General features: G+C 39.8%; 1 protein-coding gene across 3 annotated transcripts in view; it reads left to right on the top strand.

Annotated features, from left to right (window-relative positions):
- rbms2b (RNA binding motif, single stranded interacting protein 2b) overlaps positions 1-18,699 on the top strand; it is a 45,941-nt gene that overhangs the window by 16,226 nt on the left and 11,016 nt on the right. For all 3 annotated transcript variants that reach the window (XM_017694304.2, XM_017694303.2, XM_017694302.2), the window contains exons 3-4: positions 12,648-12,706; positions 16,209-16,300. In XM_017694304.2, coding sequence (XP_017549793.1) covers positions 12,648-12,706; positions 16,209-16,300 — 151 coding nt within the window. The remainder of the gene's footprint in view (positions 1-12,647; positions 12,707-16,208; positions 16,301-18,699) is intronic.

Here is an 18,699-nt window from a genome sequence, read left to right as displayed (position 1 = left end):
TGCACCGCATGGCAGTTTTCCAATGCAACAACGACCCCAAACACACCTCCAAGATTACAACTGCCTTGCTGAAGGTAAAGGTGATGGACTGGCCAAGTATGTCTCCAGACCTAAAGCCAATTGAGCACCTGTGGGGTTTCCTCATGCGGAAGGAGGAGTGCAAGGTGTCTAACATCTACCAGCTCCATGATGTCATCATGAAGGAGTGGAAGGCGATTCCAGTAGCAGCCTGTGCAGCTCGGGTGAATTCCATGCCCAAGAGGGTTAAAGCAGAGCTAGATAATAATGGTGGTCACACAAAGTATTGGACATGTTCACTGTGTACTCACTTGTGTTGCCAGCTATTTAGACATTAATAGCTGTGTGTTGAGTTATTTTCAGAGGACAGTAAATCTATACTGATATACAAGCTGAACACTGAGTACTTTAAGTTATATCCAAGTTTCGTTTCTATAGTGTTGTTCCATGAAAAAATATAATAAAATATTTTCAGAAATGTGAGGGGTGTACTCACTTTTGGGAGACACTGTATATTCATTAGTTTTTGTAGCCTATATATAGGAAGCTGTTGAGGTAATGCTGACTGTTTCTCAATGCTTTATTGCACAAAAAATGTGCTTGCAGTTCTGAGGTAAGTAACTGTTAGTAGTTTGTCTTTTTATTTTGCGTGATAGTGAATGGTGCGTTTATAATTTTACATTTTGTTGTTTTCTTAAAGGAGAGGATGGTTAGATACTTATTAAGACACAAAAGAAGTCTATACTTTTGTCACATCCAGTCAGAGGATCACTATTTTAATGATAATTTATTACTTCTCATATCGTCATTGTGATATTTGACAGCTTTATCGAACATGTCAGTATTATATCAACATCAAACAACTTTACAGTGAACCATTTCACATTAAAGCACGCTGAATGACTTTGTATGTGACTCAAGGACTGAATTATGCCAAAATATTGAAAAATCAGTGGAATTCCCCTTTAAGGCTGATGTGAATTTAGTTCAGGCTGGGAAGAGAATGGGGTTCAAAAAGGAGATTCAGACTCAAAATGTCCTGAAGTGACCCTGCGCATGCACAAAGAGAAACGCACCTTTGGCAGCTTGCAGTCAAGCAGTAATGAAATACACTTGATCTCCTGCAGGTATGCGGCATATTGATTTCATTAATATAGAGTTTATGTTTGTGCATTGTTGCCTTCTAGATTAATTGCGCCTTTTTTAATTTAACGCAGATTCATTATGCCACAGTCGGTGAGCCCCCGTCCCTTACCTTTAGCTCAGATGACCCTGTTGTGGAATGAAAGGCTGCAGCAGGCAGAAACTTATGGTAAAGTCAACAGGGGTTTGGGTTTCAAACAAAGCACTTTCTAGTTGGCAGCCCTAAGCCTTTCCAACAAGTAGGCATGATTGCGCCTCCCCTAAAACCCCTCCCTCCTGCTCTTTCCTCCCTCCCCAAGCCTCACTTCCTTTTACGGAGAAAAAGCGAAGGAGGAGTCTGAAAAGAAACCCCAGCCGCTGCTTTTGCAGCCAAGGAGCCTTGAAGAATTTCCTTCATCCAAGCATTATAGAGCCATACGTTTCTTTCTGTGTTGCCACCTTGTCTTGTGCACCAAACACATGTGGCTTTGCATCTCATGTGCAATGCTACATGTTTTAATGTTGTTCATTGACAAGTTTTATTACTCTCTTAAAAGTAAAGGTTACTAAATGGTTCTTTACAGTTTAATTGATAAAGACTGGGTGCTTTACATTACGTGGAAGTTTTTCCAGGTTCTTTAGACCTCTACATCTCTAGGTTCTTCAGAGAACAGGGTTCTTTAAGGAAAGGAAATTGGTTCTTCTTTAATGAAATACTACATTGAAGCCTTTCTAGCACCTTTTTTATAGTGCACGGGTAAGGAAACTGATACAGCACAACAGTGTCCATGATTGATTTGCCCTCATTAAACAGGCCTTATGATTTTCATCAAGTTTAAGTCAGTCCTAATACAGGAAAGAGACTATTTGCCTTGAATTGATTATTTTAGACAGATTTAGTTGCAGAGATGCTTTCCCAGAAGTCAAGAGGCCTAAAGTTAAAATGGTAAATGCCTTTTGAAAGGCAGAGCTGTAGAAGTGGAGAGAGAGAAAGCGAAGCCAGTGAGAGGCCCTCTCTAGCTCTCTCACAGCAGTCTGGAAGAAATGGCTCTCGATGAGGCTGCCCAGCCCTACAGGAAACTCTGAGCCCAAGGGGAAAGAGAAAGACAAACAAGGGCAACAGCTGGGAGGGAGAGAGGAGATTGAGCGAGAGAGAGAGAGGGTGAGGGAGGGAAAGAGAGAAGAGAGAAAGAGGGAGGGAGAGAGATGTATGTGTCAGGTGTTCTTGAGGCTATAACACCAGCTGGTAAAGGGGATGTTTGCAAGGGTAATTACTTTTAAAGCCGTGGAGCATCTACTACATCCTGCTTTATTCTGTAGGAAAGTGGCATTTACTAAGCTCACAAAGCACAGAGAGTGCTGGAGATCTGGAGAATAGCAGGCTATCTGAGTTGCTTTTGTTTTGCTATACTGTTTAAATGTATTTATTAGGGGTGTAACGATTCAAAATTCATAATTTAGTTCGATGTGATACGGCTGTGTCTTGATTTCATACTTTTTTCTATACAGCAAAAATAAGGACTGCCTGAAGTCAAAATGGACTTTTTTTACCTTGTTAGTTCATCTCCTTGGTCATATTAAGCACAATCCATTGTCATTTCATTCATATCGTAACATCTAGTAGTGACTTTTTCCCCGCCTCTAAATGCCTCCTAACATTTTGTTGCATCACCACGTTCCAGCATTAAGGAAAATTTATCCAAACCAATCATTGCATGTTTTCCCCATCACCCTGACCTATCATCGAGTGAGAAAACCAGTCAACACCTTTACTCTCAGCTGCACGAGCATGCAACTCCAGTTGGTTAGCCTGATGACAGACTCCTTTCGTTTCGTCACTTGGCTCTCTGAATTTGACGTCCGTTTTTTAAACTGGTTGTAAAAATAATCACTAATGAGTTATTTCTGTATGTTTATGTTGGCAACCCATGTTCATGTTAACACAAATGAGAGAGTTTAAGTATCTGGCTATATTTGCACATTTTTCTAAAGCTTTCTGTGATGCTGCGAGGCTGTGAGACGGGACAGCTGATGATATGCTGCCTGATGCCTGAGACATTGTTTTGTGATAGTTTTGAAATTTATGTACAGGTGCTGGTCAACGAATTAGAATAATTTGAAATAGTGCAATCATGAAATTCTTTGAATGCATTTTTTGTGCAGAAAGCAAATCAGGTGTTCACCGCACCTGTCCTACTCGTTAGACTAATCACAGAACTCGTTACCTGTAGAAAATTTGCTCAGCTGAGCTTTCCAAAAGGCCCATTTAGGCCATTTAACTGTGACACTGTTGTTTTATTGAATTAGAATAATGGAGAAACCGTTTCATTGAATTAGAATAATTTTTATTATAATTACAATCATCACTTTCTCAGTATTTTGTGGCTGCCCCCTTGGCTTGTATGACTGCCTGAAGTCTCCGCGGCATCGATTTGACCAGCTTGTCGCAAGTTTCCGCACTCACAGCTTCCCAGGCAGTGGCGATGTTCTGCTTCAGTTGGTCCAGCGTAGTAGGCTTTCTGTCGCGAATTTTCCGCTTGACGATGGCCCAAAGGTTTTCAATGACATTGAGGTCAGGCGAGTTGGCCGGCCATGCCAAAACTTCAAGCTGTTTTTTAGTGAACCAATCTTTGGTCGACTTTGCCGCATGAGCCGGTGCAAGATCCTGTTGAAATATGAAGTCTTCTTCGCCGAACTGTTCCTCAACAGTCGGAATCAGGAACGTTTCCAGAATATCTTGATATACGGCAGCATTCACAGTCTTCTTGAGGAAGCAGAGTTTCCCTACACCTCGAGCGGACATGCATCCCCAGACCATAACGCTCTGGGGAAACTTGACGGATCTTTTCACGCACTCGTGGTTGTAGGTTTCGCCACCACGACGCCAGACACGAGGACCTTGGTCACCGAAGGAGATGCAGAAGCGTGATTCGTCACTGAAGACCACTTTCTGCCAGTCTTCAGCAGTCCACTCGCTGTGTTCTTTGGCCCACTTCAGCCGTTTCTCCATTTGTTTCTTGTTCAGCATCGGTTTTACTGCTGGAACGCGAGATTTGAAGCCGAGTTCGCGCAGACGATGGTAAGTGGTTGATCTGGAGACATCAGCGCCGGTCTGCTTGTTCCTCAAGTCGGTGAGCTCGGAAGTGGACTTGAACCGGTTGCTGACTGCGATCTTTCTCAGCTGCTTGTTGTCGCGAGCAGAAGTTTTTCGGACGCCGGAACAGTTGGTGCGCTTGCTGCAGTTTTTCTTGAGAGCTTTGCAGACGGAAGACTGGCTGATGCCGAGCTGCTCAGCAATTTTAGTTTGGGTCAAGCCTTGTTGGCGAAGGGCTTGAATTTGAGCCACTATTCCGGTTGAGAGGTCGCGCTGCTTACCCATGATTGATTTTACAACTTAGAAATTCTACTCAACCCTGACTTTATACTGCACAGTGAACACTCTTCACAGAAAACAAAAATTAGAGCATTTATTCTAATTCAATGAAACGGTTTCTCCATTATTCTAATTCAATAAAACAACAGTGTCACAGTTAAATGGCCTAAATGGGCCTTTTGGAAAGCTCAGCTGAGCAAATTTTCTACAGGTAACGAGTTCTGTGATTAGTCTAACGAGTAGGACAGGTGCGGTGAACACCTGATTTGCTTTCTGCACAAAAAATGCATTCAAAGAATTTCATGATTGCACTATTTCAAATTATTCTAATTCGTTGACCAGCACCTGTATATAAACATGTATATTCATAGTAGAGAAGTACATCAGAAACTTACCGGGTCAGATGTTGTTCACAGCAGTGGTGATACACTGTTAAAAATAAGTCAGCTCAACTTATATAGTATATAAAATTCTAAAGTACTTGATTACACAGCTTTTCTTGCCTAAACTTAACTTGAGAACACTAGAGTTTAAAACTTCTTAGCTCAAGTTTTTGAGTTCTGTTTCTCAGGTATTCAGACATTCCTACACACTTAAAGATAACCATGGCATTGCTGGGGTTCAAGCTCATACACTTTCGTGAGCTGATGGCTTAGTCTGTTGCACTGCTTAGAATATTTGAAGTAACTTAGATTTTATGTTCATAAATGTTTAATACCCTGTACAAAATATTTGTTATTTAACCTTGAAAAGTAGCATCGTTACATGTGGTGCAACTGTTTGGTAATTAACCCCCAACATCAGGAAATTGTGAGTTTGAAGCCCAGCAATGCCATAGCTGTCCATGTCTGAAGATCAAATCTGATGGGATTATGTGAAGGGAGGAGTCCCAGTTAAAAATGCAAATTTGATTTTGTAAACTCAGACGTTTGAGTGAACTCTAGGGTCACCCAAGGCGAATTAATTACTCTTTTTATTATATGAAATCACATGAATGTCACAGGTGGACCTCAAATAAAAAAAACAAAACACCACATATGGGCCATTTAATATGTTAATGTAGTATTAGGGTCAAAACTTTATTTTCCAGTCTGTGTGAATTGAGAATTGAGTTCTCATATTGAATTCAGTTCTCTTAAATGATAAATATGTATTATTTAAGTACATATTTACATGATGAGTTATGCAATAAATTACATTCACATTCAGTTTGTAGATTTAACTCATGACTTTTTTGTGTTTGTTTTGATTCAACGACAAAAACATGGAAAAAAGATGGTTCTTTCTTAGAGGTGCACAATAATAGATTTTTAGATTTGGATTTATCAAATTTTAGATTTGGTTAGTATTTCAAAGCAATGACATAAAACCAAGCTTTGATGACACATTCAATGTACACTAATGGAGCAAAACATATAGTCTGCTCTAGACTTTTTACTGGATTTGTAACCCAACAGAAATAAATATTTGATTTCTATGTGTTTCTAAGCAAGGTAAGCGTAGTCCCAGTTTCTGATATTATAAATGTTTATAAATCGGTAGCGGTGCATAGGAAAATATCAGCCCACAATTCCTATATCAGTTCATCCCTATTCTTCTTTCAGCAAAACAAGCCTGTATATACACCAATAATTTTATATCAAATTAAAATTAAAATATCTCCTGTTTATTTACAAACACAACTGTGTTATCGGTTGAAAATATACAAATAATATTTAGAAATACACCATACTTTTACTATCACTGGTCAGCTGTGTCCTCTAACAGATATATCAGCATCAAGAAGAACAGCATTAGTGGAACTGTTATGCAAACAGGTCTGCATCCCCTACCAAACCAACAGAGTGGCAGTTACATACAGAAGTGCAAAGGTTAGGCCTTCTCTACATACACCACAGTCCTGGGTCGTGATGTTTGGTTGGCCGTGACACTCGGCACTCACGCATGGCCTCTTCGGTCCACTGTGCATGTCTGAGTTGCATGGCTCCAAGCGAATTGCTTCAAATAGACTGTGCTTAGCATTGCCCTATAAAACAACAAACCATGCACTGGGTCAGAACTAGCTTATATACATGGCCAAGATGTAGAGATGGACATTTGAACATTTTTTCTGTTCAAATCTGCATTATTATAATGAATTGTATTAAAATATTCCAACAAGAAAGCATTTGATGTTGTTCTGAAGTTAAAAAATGTGAAACATTCCATAAGAGGTGACCTATACCTGATCGTTTGGTTGATTTATTGATTTATGTTTTTGTTTTAGGTGCATGTGATTTGACACACCACATGCACACATGCAGATATTTGCCATAACCATGTTTAAAATATTTCTATATACAATAGTTATTTGGCTTAATGTGAGATGCAGTATCAGCTGGCTGTGTCCCAAAATTCAAGCTCGAGCTCAATCCCCCTCAATGTCAGAGCCATCCGTAGCTGGGAGTACAAGAGAGCACATCTGGCATCTGTTAGCTAAGGTAACAGAAGTAACAGTTAGTGTTCTCCTCCGTGTGTGTTGAGCGTAATAATGTAATGTCATTGTGTTAGCGGCTGTTCTTAAAGAAGCGATGGTGCTTCAGGTCTTGGAAGAAGCTGGTGCTAGCCCTTAACCTCCATAAATAGTGAGTTAAACTGGCAAAACACTAAACTGGGTAAAATTATGTATAAAGTGTTTGATCGTCGTTATTAAATTTTTAAAAAATAAAACAATTTCAGCCTTCTTTTCTCTTTTGGCTAAAAACTGCATGTGGCATTTTTTTTCATTATTTTTGGACAAAAACATTTTGTGGCTGTAATTTCAGTGCATCCTTACAACAACTGCATCCTTATAACAAGACATGGCTACCAGGTCATGGCAGAACCATCATCAGCAGATAGTGAGTTTGAGCCCCGGCGATGCAGCAGCGAGTCCATAGAGCAAAGTCTGTTAGCTAGCATAATTAGCAGTTCATGTTCTCCTCCTAGCATGTTGAGGTGTCTAGTGATGTTGCTTTAGCAGCGATTCAGTAGCATCGTCACCTTGCATGTCTTGAAGGAAGCCTGTGAAAGAGCGAGATATGTGGCAATTGGTGTTGGGGGATGATTTTTGAGCAAAAGTCAGGAAACAATGACAAATCAAAACAATTTATTGCATTTTATTTCAAACTAGTTGGATGGGTTTAGAAATCTGGATGACCTTGCGCATTCCACGCCCAGAAGTTATATGTATTCATCAGAATAGATTTAATTCTGCTAAAAGCCCGAAACCAGATCTAAAGTTTGCTGTTAGCGTCCGACCAGTGAAGCGATCTAGATGACAGTGTAGTGATCAAAGCGTTGTCAACATTGTCGACAGCACAAAGAGCATTTTAGATGAATAGACTGAAAGTGCTAGTATAGTGTCTTTTTGTTATTTCTGACGGCTCCTCAGATGAAAAACGTCCGGCGTCAGTGATGCGTGCGTGCCAGTCTTGTATTGTCCTGCTATTGTAGATGGGAATGGATGGTTGTTTTTGTCTTTGGTGCGTTAGGACCAAGAGGTGAGCGGCAGAGGGAGAGGCCGTTAGCATTGTGGAGCGCGGCCAGTGCGGCGCAGGGCAGACAAGGAGAACTCTCAGGTTACACTGCAAGCACATGCCAGGGGAAAGGAGGCCTCTTTCTCTCTCCCTCTCTCTGTCTCTCTGTACTCTTTCTCTCCCTCTCTCTCTCATCCTCCTTTTCTCTCTTTCTCTCTCTTTGCCTCCCCCTCCCCCAAATACCCGGGGGTTTCAAGCCCTGCATCTAATCAATAGACACATACATGCAGCCACAGCCATATATCTCCTATATCTCTGTACCAGCACGGCAGCAAACTCCCCTCAAGATATGCAAAGCAGGCCGAGCAGAATAGCATCCATTATTCAGAGAACACGGCGTCTCCGCATCGCAGTGACCCTCATAAACACTGCATGCAAATGACGCCGGGACGTGGTAAATGCACGGTGAATGAGAGAGAGCCAGGGACCATAAAGCCAGAGCGAGGGAGCAGCCTCTGGCTCCATCATCACTGGAACGCTTTATAGAGCTTCATGTGGTGCTGTGACATTGCCTCTTCCTTCACAAAGTCACACTTATACCCAGAAGGCTGTATGAGCTGCATTATCACGATGCAGCTGTCAAGGTGTTACACACCAAGGTGTTACCAAGCGATGGTTCAGCAAAATGAAATGCACAAATTTCTCTTTACCTTAAGTATAGTCATTCAGGTATGAAATGTTTGGTGTCAAAGCCAGAGCTGAAATTTTAGCTGATGATTAATTGTCATATGAATAACTGCATTTGACCATTGAATTACCTTTCCTTGTTCATTATTTGCAATTATACTATTACAGTACAAGCCTAAAGTGGCCAAATTGGCTGATTAGCCACCTTACTGGCTAGCTATGTTTACTTAATAGTTAACATGGTTACACTGTTGAATTGATGCTGCTTCTTCACAAAAGTGAAAATATGTGAATGGACAAGTAGGAATGTTCTTAAAACACTTGGATTACATTAACTTACATTAAAATATAAGAGCATTTTTTTCCTTCCCCTGTGAAGTTACTATTTTGGAGAAAAACAAGCATGTCGAAAATAGTAACTTTACAGGAGAAGGAAAAAATGCTTTTACATTTTAATGTAAGTTAATGTACAGAGATTTTATTCCAAGTTATTTTAGAACATTTTTATTGGTCCATTCATCATGACATTTTTACACAACGTAAAGGACAGCTGGTGTGTTGAAATGATATGGTTTATTTATATATATATAAATATATACACTATATTTCCAAAAGTATTCGCTCGTCTGCCTTCATATGCATATGAATTGAGTGACATCCCATTCTTAATCCATAGGGTTTAATATGATGCCCACCCTTTGCAGTTATAACAGCTTCAACTTTTCTGGCAAGGCTTTCCACAAGGATTAGGAGTGTGTTTATGGGAATTTTTGACCATTCTTCCAGAAGTGCATTTGTGAGGTCAGACACTGATGTTGGATGAGAAGGCCTCGCTCACAGTGAAATTGTCCAAAATCTCTCGGTCTGCTGAAGCATTAAGAGTTCCTTTCAATGGAACTCAGGGGCCGAGCCCAACTCCTGAAAAACAACCCCACACCATAATCCCCTCTCCACCAAACTTTACACTTGGCACAATGCAGTCAGACAATTACCAAACCCAGACTCGTCGATTGGATTGCCAGATTGACAAGCGTGAGTCTGAGCTAATCTGTAGGTCACATGAAGTTTGGAGGTCCGTAGTGATTGACTCTGCAAAAAGTTGGCGTCCACTGACCCTGCTCTGTCATTTTACGTGGCCTGCCACTTCGTGACTGAGTTGCTGTCGTTCCCAATCGCTTCCACTTTGTTATAATAACACTCACAGTTGACTGTGGAATATTTAGTAATGAGAAAATTTCACGACTGTATCACACTGGAATTCACTGAGCTCCTGAGAGCGACCCATTTTTATACACCTGTGGCCATGGAAGTGATTGGAACACCTGAATTCAATGATTTGGATGGATGAATGAATACTTTTGGAAATATAGTGTACAAATACACATAATAGCATGCCTGCTATAAATGTTAAAATTAGTTACATAATTAACTATTAAACAAACATTGTGATTCCTTTTAATGTTAAAGCAGCAAGTTAGAAGTTAGAACATTTTTCGTTTTCAGCTCTTTGATGTCTCAATGAATACACGCATATCCACGTTTGTTTTATTCACATTTGTTTGCCTCAACCCAATGCAATCAGTTCAGTTTTCTTTATTTTTGACAGTGAATAACTGTGGAAAATGACTGTACGAAGCATTAATAATTGCGATCAGGCAAATAATGCAATAATAAAGCAATAATTATCACAGGCCAAGACAGAAGACTCCCAATCAAGGCACCAACCGAAACATCTCAGCTCAAGTGAGTTTACAGTTTACAGGGAGATTACAGTTGAAAGGGCAGCTTTCTGACCTTTCAAAGTCAGAAAGTTACCTGCTGAGGCGTTTGTCAGTGAGTTGAATATGTTTAGATTCAGCTAGCACCGCAGCTAGCATTTATTAGCTAGCCAGCTGGCTGCTGTCCCCTGCTGGATTAAACTGCACATACATACTAAGTCATTCTCTGAATGTTTCATAAATGAGTCCTATTAAGTATGATGTTTCATGTTCATGCTGTAGGTGAGAGCGTTGACAGTGCTAGGGCCAGTTCTTCTCTATCTAATGTAGTCATCCACAGGGAAATCAGAGCTTTCATTATATCAAAAAATAAAGGTTGTCTGTGTGAAACAGGTGGGGGATTTGGGATAGTAATGTTACAGTATCCAGATTTACTGTGAACAGTGATTATAGCCTTTTCAAAAGGTTGGCGAACAAGCTGGATAGTATTTTTCCATTACATGACTATATTTAGTGGGACAGTGTTTATCACATCCTACAGTCAGGTTATTATCATTAACACTATAATAATATTGATCATTGAAGAGGACGTTTTAACACGAGATCTGAGATGCATTCCCCCCTCATTTTGTCACGGCATCCAGGTGAAGTGATTTATGTAGAGGGCCAAGAAGAGAGGAAATTTGTTTATTTTGATAAATAACTATGATTACTTATGTCTTGCTTGACACAATTAGAAAAAAGTATCATTTTGGTATCTGTGTGGATTTTAAGGTATTGGATTGGTATCAGTATCAAAGAATTTCAAACTGTACTCAGACCATCTCCCTTGATGATAAATGAAGCAGCACACAAAATCCGTGAGCATCAGAGAGTGATATGCCATGGAGCACTGCGCCATTTTTGACGTTTCTATTTTTGTTGCGTCTGGTCATGTTGATGTTCCACCTCAAACAAATAGATGAGAAGAAACGAATTCAGGAGATGGAAGAAAGAAGGGACTGGGCCTTCCTCTAAATTTTATAATTAAGAAAATGACACTATTACATTACAAATAAAAGTCTGTTTAGCTGCATTATCTACATAAGCTGGCTAATGTTATGTCATTAATGTTAGCCAGGTATCAAATAGGTCACAAATCACCAGTGAAATCTGCTATACACTACTCCAGTTACATTTAAATAGTATTAAATTGCACATTTAAAAAAAAGATACAAATATTAGGGATGCATGGTATCCACTGAGATCAGAACCAGAAACTGTTTTATTATTATGATTTATCTGAGTTGAAATTTTAGAGCTAAATAACGTGAGCCAGCTAAGTCCACTCACACTCTTTGTGGGCCAGTGCTACACTTACTAGAATGATTGTGCATGATTCGTTGTGCTAAATAGCCAGTTGCATCTTACATTCTTAAATTCTCTTATTTATATTGCAGCTCTAGCACTGTAAAGTATTGAAAATGTGTTTCATATGTTTATTGAGGGTATACATTGTGAGCTTTGCCTTAAAATAAAGCTCCTGAAATTCAGCTGAAAAAAGGTCTATTGGACAATTAGTCTGTAAATAAATCAAAGTCAAGTAATGTAGCCACCTATTTGACATTTGATTCCTGTGTAGACATTCTGAAGGCTTTGTGATGCTGCATTTTAGCTCAAGCCACTTTAAATAGTTAAGAAGTCTCAAATATAAAGCTTACGTGGTTTTGGACACCATGAACTGAAACTATATCTTTGTATGTAGAAAAATTAACAAAATGAAGGCTTTTCCTGTATTTTATTTTCTGCCTTGAGGTCCAAAATACATTTTTACCTGATCATTTTTGAACTTCTTTTTATACCTTAGAATTAAACAGGCTGTTTCTTTAAGACTAAAATAAGACACTTGCATTCTCTTCTGATTGGCCCTGTATTGTGCCTCATTCAGAAAGCACTCAGAGCTGAAATTCTCCATGTAACTTAAGTATGAATGGGTGGAGCTAAACTACTGCAGGCTGAGTAGGTAAATATAGTTAAATTGGTTCTTGTGATAGAAACAGTGAATTCTAAATGGGCTGGTTTTGCAGCTTAGTTTCCATATGTGAACTGCATGGACTGAGGAGTGAATGGTACATTATGCTTCCTTCGTTTCAAGAAAGTCCGTTTTTCATGATATGGGCCAAATTTAACTCCTGCTTTAAAAAACATAAAGAGCGGGTTGCTAATGTTCTTATGTTCTCTCGTCTTCTAAAGATACGGCAAGATCGTTTCCACCAAAGCCATCCTGGACAAGACCACCAACAAGTGCAAAGGTAAGAAGTGATGCTGTCTGACTCTTTCGTGTGTGATCGCTCTTCAAAGCCAGCCAGCCTGTTTCATCTCAGGCAGGTGTGGCGTGATGTAACGGCATTGGGGCCTTTATTGCATAACTCCACATCTGTCGACTGGACCTGTGCTGCCACATTACTGAGTGTGCGTCTGTGGACTGTGGCTTGGGTGTGTGTGTGTGTGTGTGTGTGTGTATTTGGGCAAACACATGCAGCACAGCTCTCCAGCTTGAGTCGGGGCGTAGCGGAAAAGCAGGAAACACTGGTGGCCTGACCTCTTAACTTTGAGCAGTGGCTGGCTGACGGGGCTGCGTGTGGGCTGGTTATGGTTTGACATTGCATTGCAGTAATTGTTATATATGCACGACAAAACATGGATAGTTCTCTTATTACTGTGATTGTGTAATGGAATGTAAATGTAATAATGTAGTTCTATAATTAATTACATAATTAAGTTTACATTCTGTAAAAAAGTCTGCCCTTTTAAAATGTTTTGACAAAAATGAGAATGTGTGCATAATAATAACTTTTTCATCAAATTCAAATCAAAGTATTCAAAATAGTCCTTTAATTGTAAACACAAAAGTTTACAATCCACAATTCCAACAGAATTTGCCTGCTTGTTTAAAGTGAAGCAAAAAAAGAAGAAGAAAATACTTAGGTAATTGTACTTTGTTTAAACACATCTAGGCTTATAAAGCTTATAAAAGTAAAAGTACAAGTAAAGTGACACAATTAAATGAGCAGTAAGTACCTAATAAATTACTTAAGTAAGTAACTGCACTTAGTTTAAATCTCATGTATATGAAAGAAGTACAAGCAATGCAATATAACTAGGTAAGCATTAAGTACTTAATACTGAAGTAGTTGCACTTTATTTAAACAAACTGAAGTATATAGAAGTAAAAGTACAAGTAATTTAAGTGTTGAGTACATAAGTAATAAGTACTTAATACTGAAGTAATTGTATTCTGTTTAACCATACTGAAGTATATAAAAGTACAAGTAATTTAAAAGTAAAAAATATTTAATGCTTAAGTAGTTGCACTTTGTTTAAACATAATGAAGTATATACAATGAAAGCACTTATAATTTAAAATTAACAAGTACATAATAAGTAGTAAGTACTTAATACTGAATTATAACAAGCATACTAATGTATGTAAAATAAAAGTAAGTAATTTCTAGGTAATAAGTACATAATACTTAAGTAATTGTGCTTTGTTTAAACTCAAGTACTGTAAAGTACAAGCAAGTACTGTAAAAGTAATAAGGACAGTAATAAGTAAGAGTAATGAAGCTCTGCTGTTTAAAGAGGGGCTGCCCCTAGTTTCATTTTCCATTTTTAAATGCTTTAGCTGCCATGTTGGCTGCGCTAACATTATTCCTCCTAATAAACAGCTACATATTTGACTGAGTCTCCTCATTTTTCACTACCATCACTGCAGTGGACAATCACTGACATTAACACAAACAGGAAATGAGAGGGAACTGGGGAGAACGTGCCTGCAGTGACTGGAATTTTTTGAAATGCAGATTTAAGGAGAAAGTATCACTCTCAAAAGTGAGACCACTGTTTTGCAATATGAACAAATGTAACGCAGTTAACTCAGTTATAGTGAACTTGTTATGTGTTCTGTCGCAGTTGCCTAAAATCAATAATATTGTATTTTCAGTAAAACAGCTAACAGCACAAAAGGGAAGGTAAGAACAGTGTTAGGAATAGGCTTTTTTTTAATACCGTCAAACCATCTTCATGTATTACCATGATTTATGGTAGTATGTCAAGGGTTGGGGGGTGGATATCTAAGTGATGTAAAAATTGGTGTAAAAGCATTTTTGATAACTGTCAGCGATTTCGTTGTGTGGCCACCCGAGGTCTCGGAGTACTAGCCTTCTTCCACATTAACCACCTGCACCTTATTTCAGTAATTAGCCACTGCTTAAATACCCCTTCCTTTTAACCAGGCAGTGCGAAGTATTGCCAGTCCACTTGTGTCTGCATACTGAGCGTTTCTGGAATAACTACCTGTCTTGTGTTTCTGACTCTCCGCCTGGCCTTTTGGATTTGTGCCTTTGCCTTTTTCCCCTTTGTTTTGGATGATTGTTTTTTGGACGGACTTACTGGTTTTGACCTGTTTTCTATGCCTTTTGACCACGAGTTTTGGATTGCCCCTTCTACTATTAAACCTGCATATGGATCCTTCTTCAGTTTCTGAGTCTGTTGTCACAAAAACCTTTGCCATGTTTGCTTGCATTACTTCAAGATCAAATTAAATGAAAGATCAAAAAGCACAGCCAGTCATAATCCATTTGTGAACGTCTGCGTCATTTTCTTCTCAATTCTTTGCTTAGCAACAATTCCACTCTTCGCTATTTCCTCAGATATTGAAAAGAAGTGCCTTGGAGACCTGATTTCTCAAAATTTGCTTTTGTTTCTTGCATTGCTGCGTCAATGTCTACTTTCACAAATAAAGTCCTCATCAGAGGTAACATACAAATGGTCCATACACATTTATCATGTCTGCCGTGACAATATGCCTGTCGTTTAGGGTGTTTGACTGTTGAGGTTCTGAAGGTCTTTGCTCTCTCATCTGTCCATCTGGGGGCAGTTGTGGGCTGGAGGCTAGGGAACCAGCCCTGTGACCGGAAGGTTGCTGTTTCGCTCCCCTTGGCTGACAGTCCATGACTGAAGTGCCCTTGAGCAAGGCACCTAACCCCCATTTGCTCCCCGAGCGCTGTGGATAGGGCTGCCCACCGCTCCGGGCAATTGTGCTTACTGCCCCCTAGTGTGTGTGCTCACCAGCGTGCATGTATGTGGGTGTTTCACTGCATGGATGGGTTAAATGCAGTGGTCTAATTTCACAGTGTGCAAGCACAGTGACAAATGATTGTAAATTCAATTCAGTCTCAGATGTCCAATTTTATTTCACATAAAACTACATTAACATTAAAATTAGTTAAAATGTTCTTGTTCATATGCACATTTGTACATCATACATTTTAGATAACTTGATTTTAGTTTTTAATGTTTACACAAAAAAACCCAAAAATTATTGTGGTGATGTGCCTAAAGCTACGCTCAATATGCTGCTATTGTCTCGTGTGACTTGCTGTGGTATCACAAATGTCCACAGGAAATTATCAATGAAATGATTGATATGTATGGATCCATCCACTTGCCGGCCTATGACTTGATGCTCAGGGCCTGAAGGTAACCCACTATGTACGTATCCTGGGTTTACCCTAGTATTTAAGTGTGTTTTAATTCTGCACACATTTCAGAGTTCAAAAGGGTTAAGGACTGGGTAAAATCTTTGGCATAGTTCTCATACTATGTGCAGTTTCTCTGTCCCTGGCTATGTGAAAAAATTGAGAAATGATATGAGAAATAATTCATATAAAACTATCTGCTTTTGTTAGCGTCACTGATAATTGTGACACCTGAATATAAGTTTTGTCTATGTGTATGTTTGTGTGTGCGCAGGCTATGGCTTTGTGGACTTTGACAGTCCAGCATCCGCACAGAAAGCTGTGACCGCGCTGAAGGCCAGTGGAGTTCAGGCTCAGATGGCGAAGGTAAGAGGTCACAAATCTCCCTGAAACACCTGCTCCTGTCACTCCGCAGTGCCACTGTAAAAGGACAAAAAAGGAGGTTTCAGAATGTCCTGGGACGGAGTCAGACTTCAGACGTGATGGTTTTATTTAAACATTTGAACACGGCTTTGTTTTAGTTTTGGAACAGGCTGTCTCAGGCTCTGATAAACACATGAGAAACAGTTATACTTCACCCAAAATAGCAGCAGGTCCTCATCCACTCAGGGGAAAGAAGGTAAATTGGCATGCAGAGTGAAGAGGAGTAAAGAGGAGTAAGAAGGAGTAGTGAGGAGTGAAGAGAGGAAGAATAATGGGGTGTGTAGAGGAGTAAAGAGGAGTGAATAGGAGTAAAAATGTGTAAGAAGATCTAAAGCAGAGTACGGAGATATGAGAAGTAAATGAATGTAAAGAGGAATGAACATGACCACAGAGGAATAAGGAGGAGTGAAGAGGTGTAAAGAGAAGTGAAGAGGAGTGAGCAGGAGCAGAGGAGTGAAGAAGGGTGAAGAGGATTGAAGAGTTGTAAAAAGGAGTGAAGGGGAGTAAAGAAGTGTGAAGAGAAGTGAAGGCATGTAAGGAGGAGTGAAGAGGTGTAAAGAGGAATGCAGAGAAGTGAAGAAGTGTGAAGAGAAGTGAACAGGAGCAAGGATTAATGAAGAGGTGTAAAGAGGAGTGCAGAGGAGTGAAGAAGTGTAAGAGAAGTGAGAAAGTGAAGAGGTGTGAAGAGGAATGAAGGAGTTAAAGGGGAGTGAAGAGTGAAGAAGTGTAAAGAGAAGTGAATAAGCGTGAAGAGGAGCAAAGAGGAGTGAAGAAGTGTGAAGAAGTGTAAAGAGGAGTGAAGAGGACTGAAGAAGTGTGAAGAGGAATGGCGATGTTTCTCCTTCTTTCCCTGTCTTTCATAATCTGTGTATTTTTTCTAATTCTGCCTGTCTATCACTTTTTCTCTCCTTTGCTTCTTCTTTCTCACATTTTCTGTCTCACAGTTTCTCTCTTCAGGTCTCTGTTTCTCCCAGTCTCTCTCTCTCTTGCTCCCTTTTTTTTCTCTCTTATCCCATCTTTCTCCCCCTATCTTTGTCCCTCCCCCTCTCTATTTCTCTCTCTGGCTTGTTTTCTGCTCTCTCTTTCTCTTCATTGTCTCTTGCTCCCTCCACATTACTGTCTCTCTCCCTCTCTCTCTGAGTCAGCCCTATTGGCCGTATTGTAGCATAGTTGTCCCTCGCTGCAGCTCGTGGTTCAGGCCAGCACACAGCTTGCCTCCATCACTTGCACCCTCATCACCGCCCTTACTGCATATTTCCAGGTTAAAGTGTGTAGGGCAGCTGGTCTCAGCTTTTCCCCCCTTGCTTTCACCAGAATAGAAATCCCCACTTATCTCTGCCCCCAACCCCTCTACCTTCCACTGCAGACTTAATTACAGCCATTTCGGAGCTTTTTAGCGGGCTGACCTATTTAGGAGTGTGCGTGTTTGTGTGGAGAGCGCCGTGGGCTTTCTTGCGCCTCACGTGTGTGGGAAAAGATGCCTCGTCTCAAGAAGTGATGAGATCAGTGAGAAAAAAAATCACCTTCATTGCAGGTCACCGCAATTACGCATCCATTATTCATGACATGGAGATGAAGTGGTAATGAATTTACAGCTTTTTAATCTCATCCGCGCACCAGCGTGATGAATATGCAAAGCGCTGCCAGGGTGAATTGCAGGTTCGGCATCAATCAGCTATCTTTACGATCCTTGTGGTTGGTTTTAGACCATTGACACCAAGAGTTGCTGAAATGGTGAACAACAAAATGAATTTGAACAGCACATTGTAATTAGCCCTGTAGGACTCAAGCCTAAACGGAGCTGTCTGGGCATATCTTTAGATTTTAGACTGGAACTTGCTGATATATTACACTATAATCAAATGTCCAAGGATTTAGCACAAACCCACAATTCAGTTGTGATGCAGTTTAGATGAAGCCTAATATTTTACAATATTTTATTTTATTTTACATGGAGACTCCTTCCTCATGTCTTGATTTTGGAATAGATGCTGTCAAATCCCAACACCTGAAACTGGAATTGAAATCGACTTTAGAAATTGGGCAGCCCTGTTAGCCAGATTAAGCACGATTCATCACACCATACATTTAAAAGACAGGCAAAATCCTTGTTTTTTCCTAATCTTCTATGAAAATGTAATGACCTTTTCTGCCTGTGAAACATCCTCTGACATGTTGCTAATGATCTTAGGGTATATCAGAAACTGTGAAAGAATTCTTTGGTCATGAGTTGAACTCTGTGGACTTTAAGCACTTTGTGATTTTAGTGTTTTGTGAGCAAAGATGGTTTAGGATAACATTATGACAAAAATCTACATCTCAGAATGTCTGCTGTGTTGCAC

Source organism: Pygocentrus nattereri, chromosome 9 (genome assembly GCF_015220715.1).
Source record: "Pygocentrus nattereri isolate fPygNat1 chromosome 9, fPygNat1.pri, whole genome shotgun sequence".
In the NCBI taxonomy this organism is placed as follows: domain Eukaryota; kingdom Metazoa; phylum Chordata; class Actinopteri; order Characiformes; family Serrasalmidae; genus Pygocentrus; species Pygocentrus nattereri.
The sequence above is the reverse complement of the archived record's forward strand: the minus strand, read 5'-3'. Positions and strand labels throughout refer to the sequence as shown.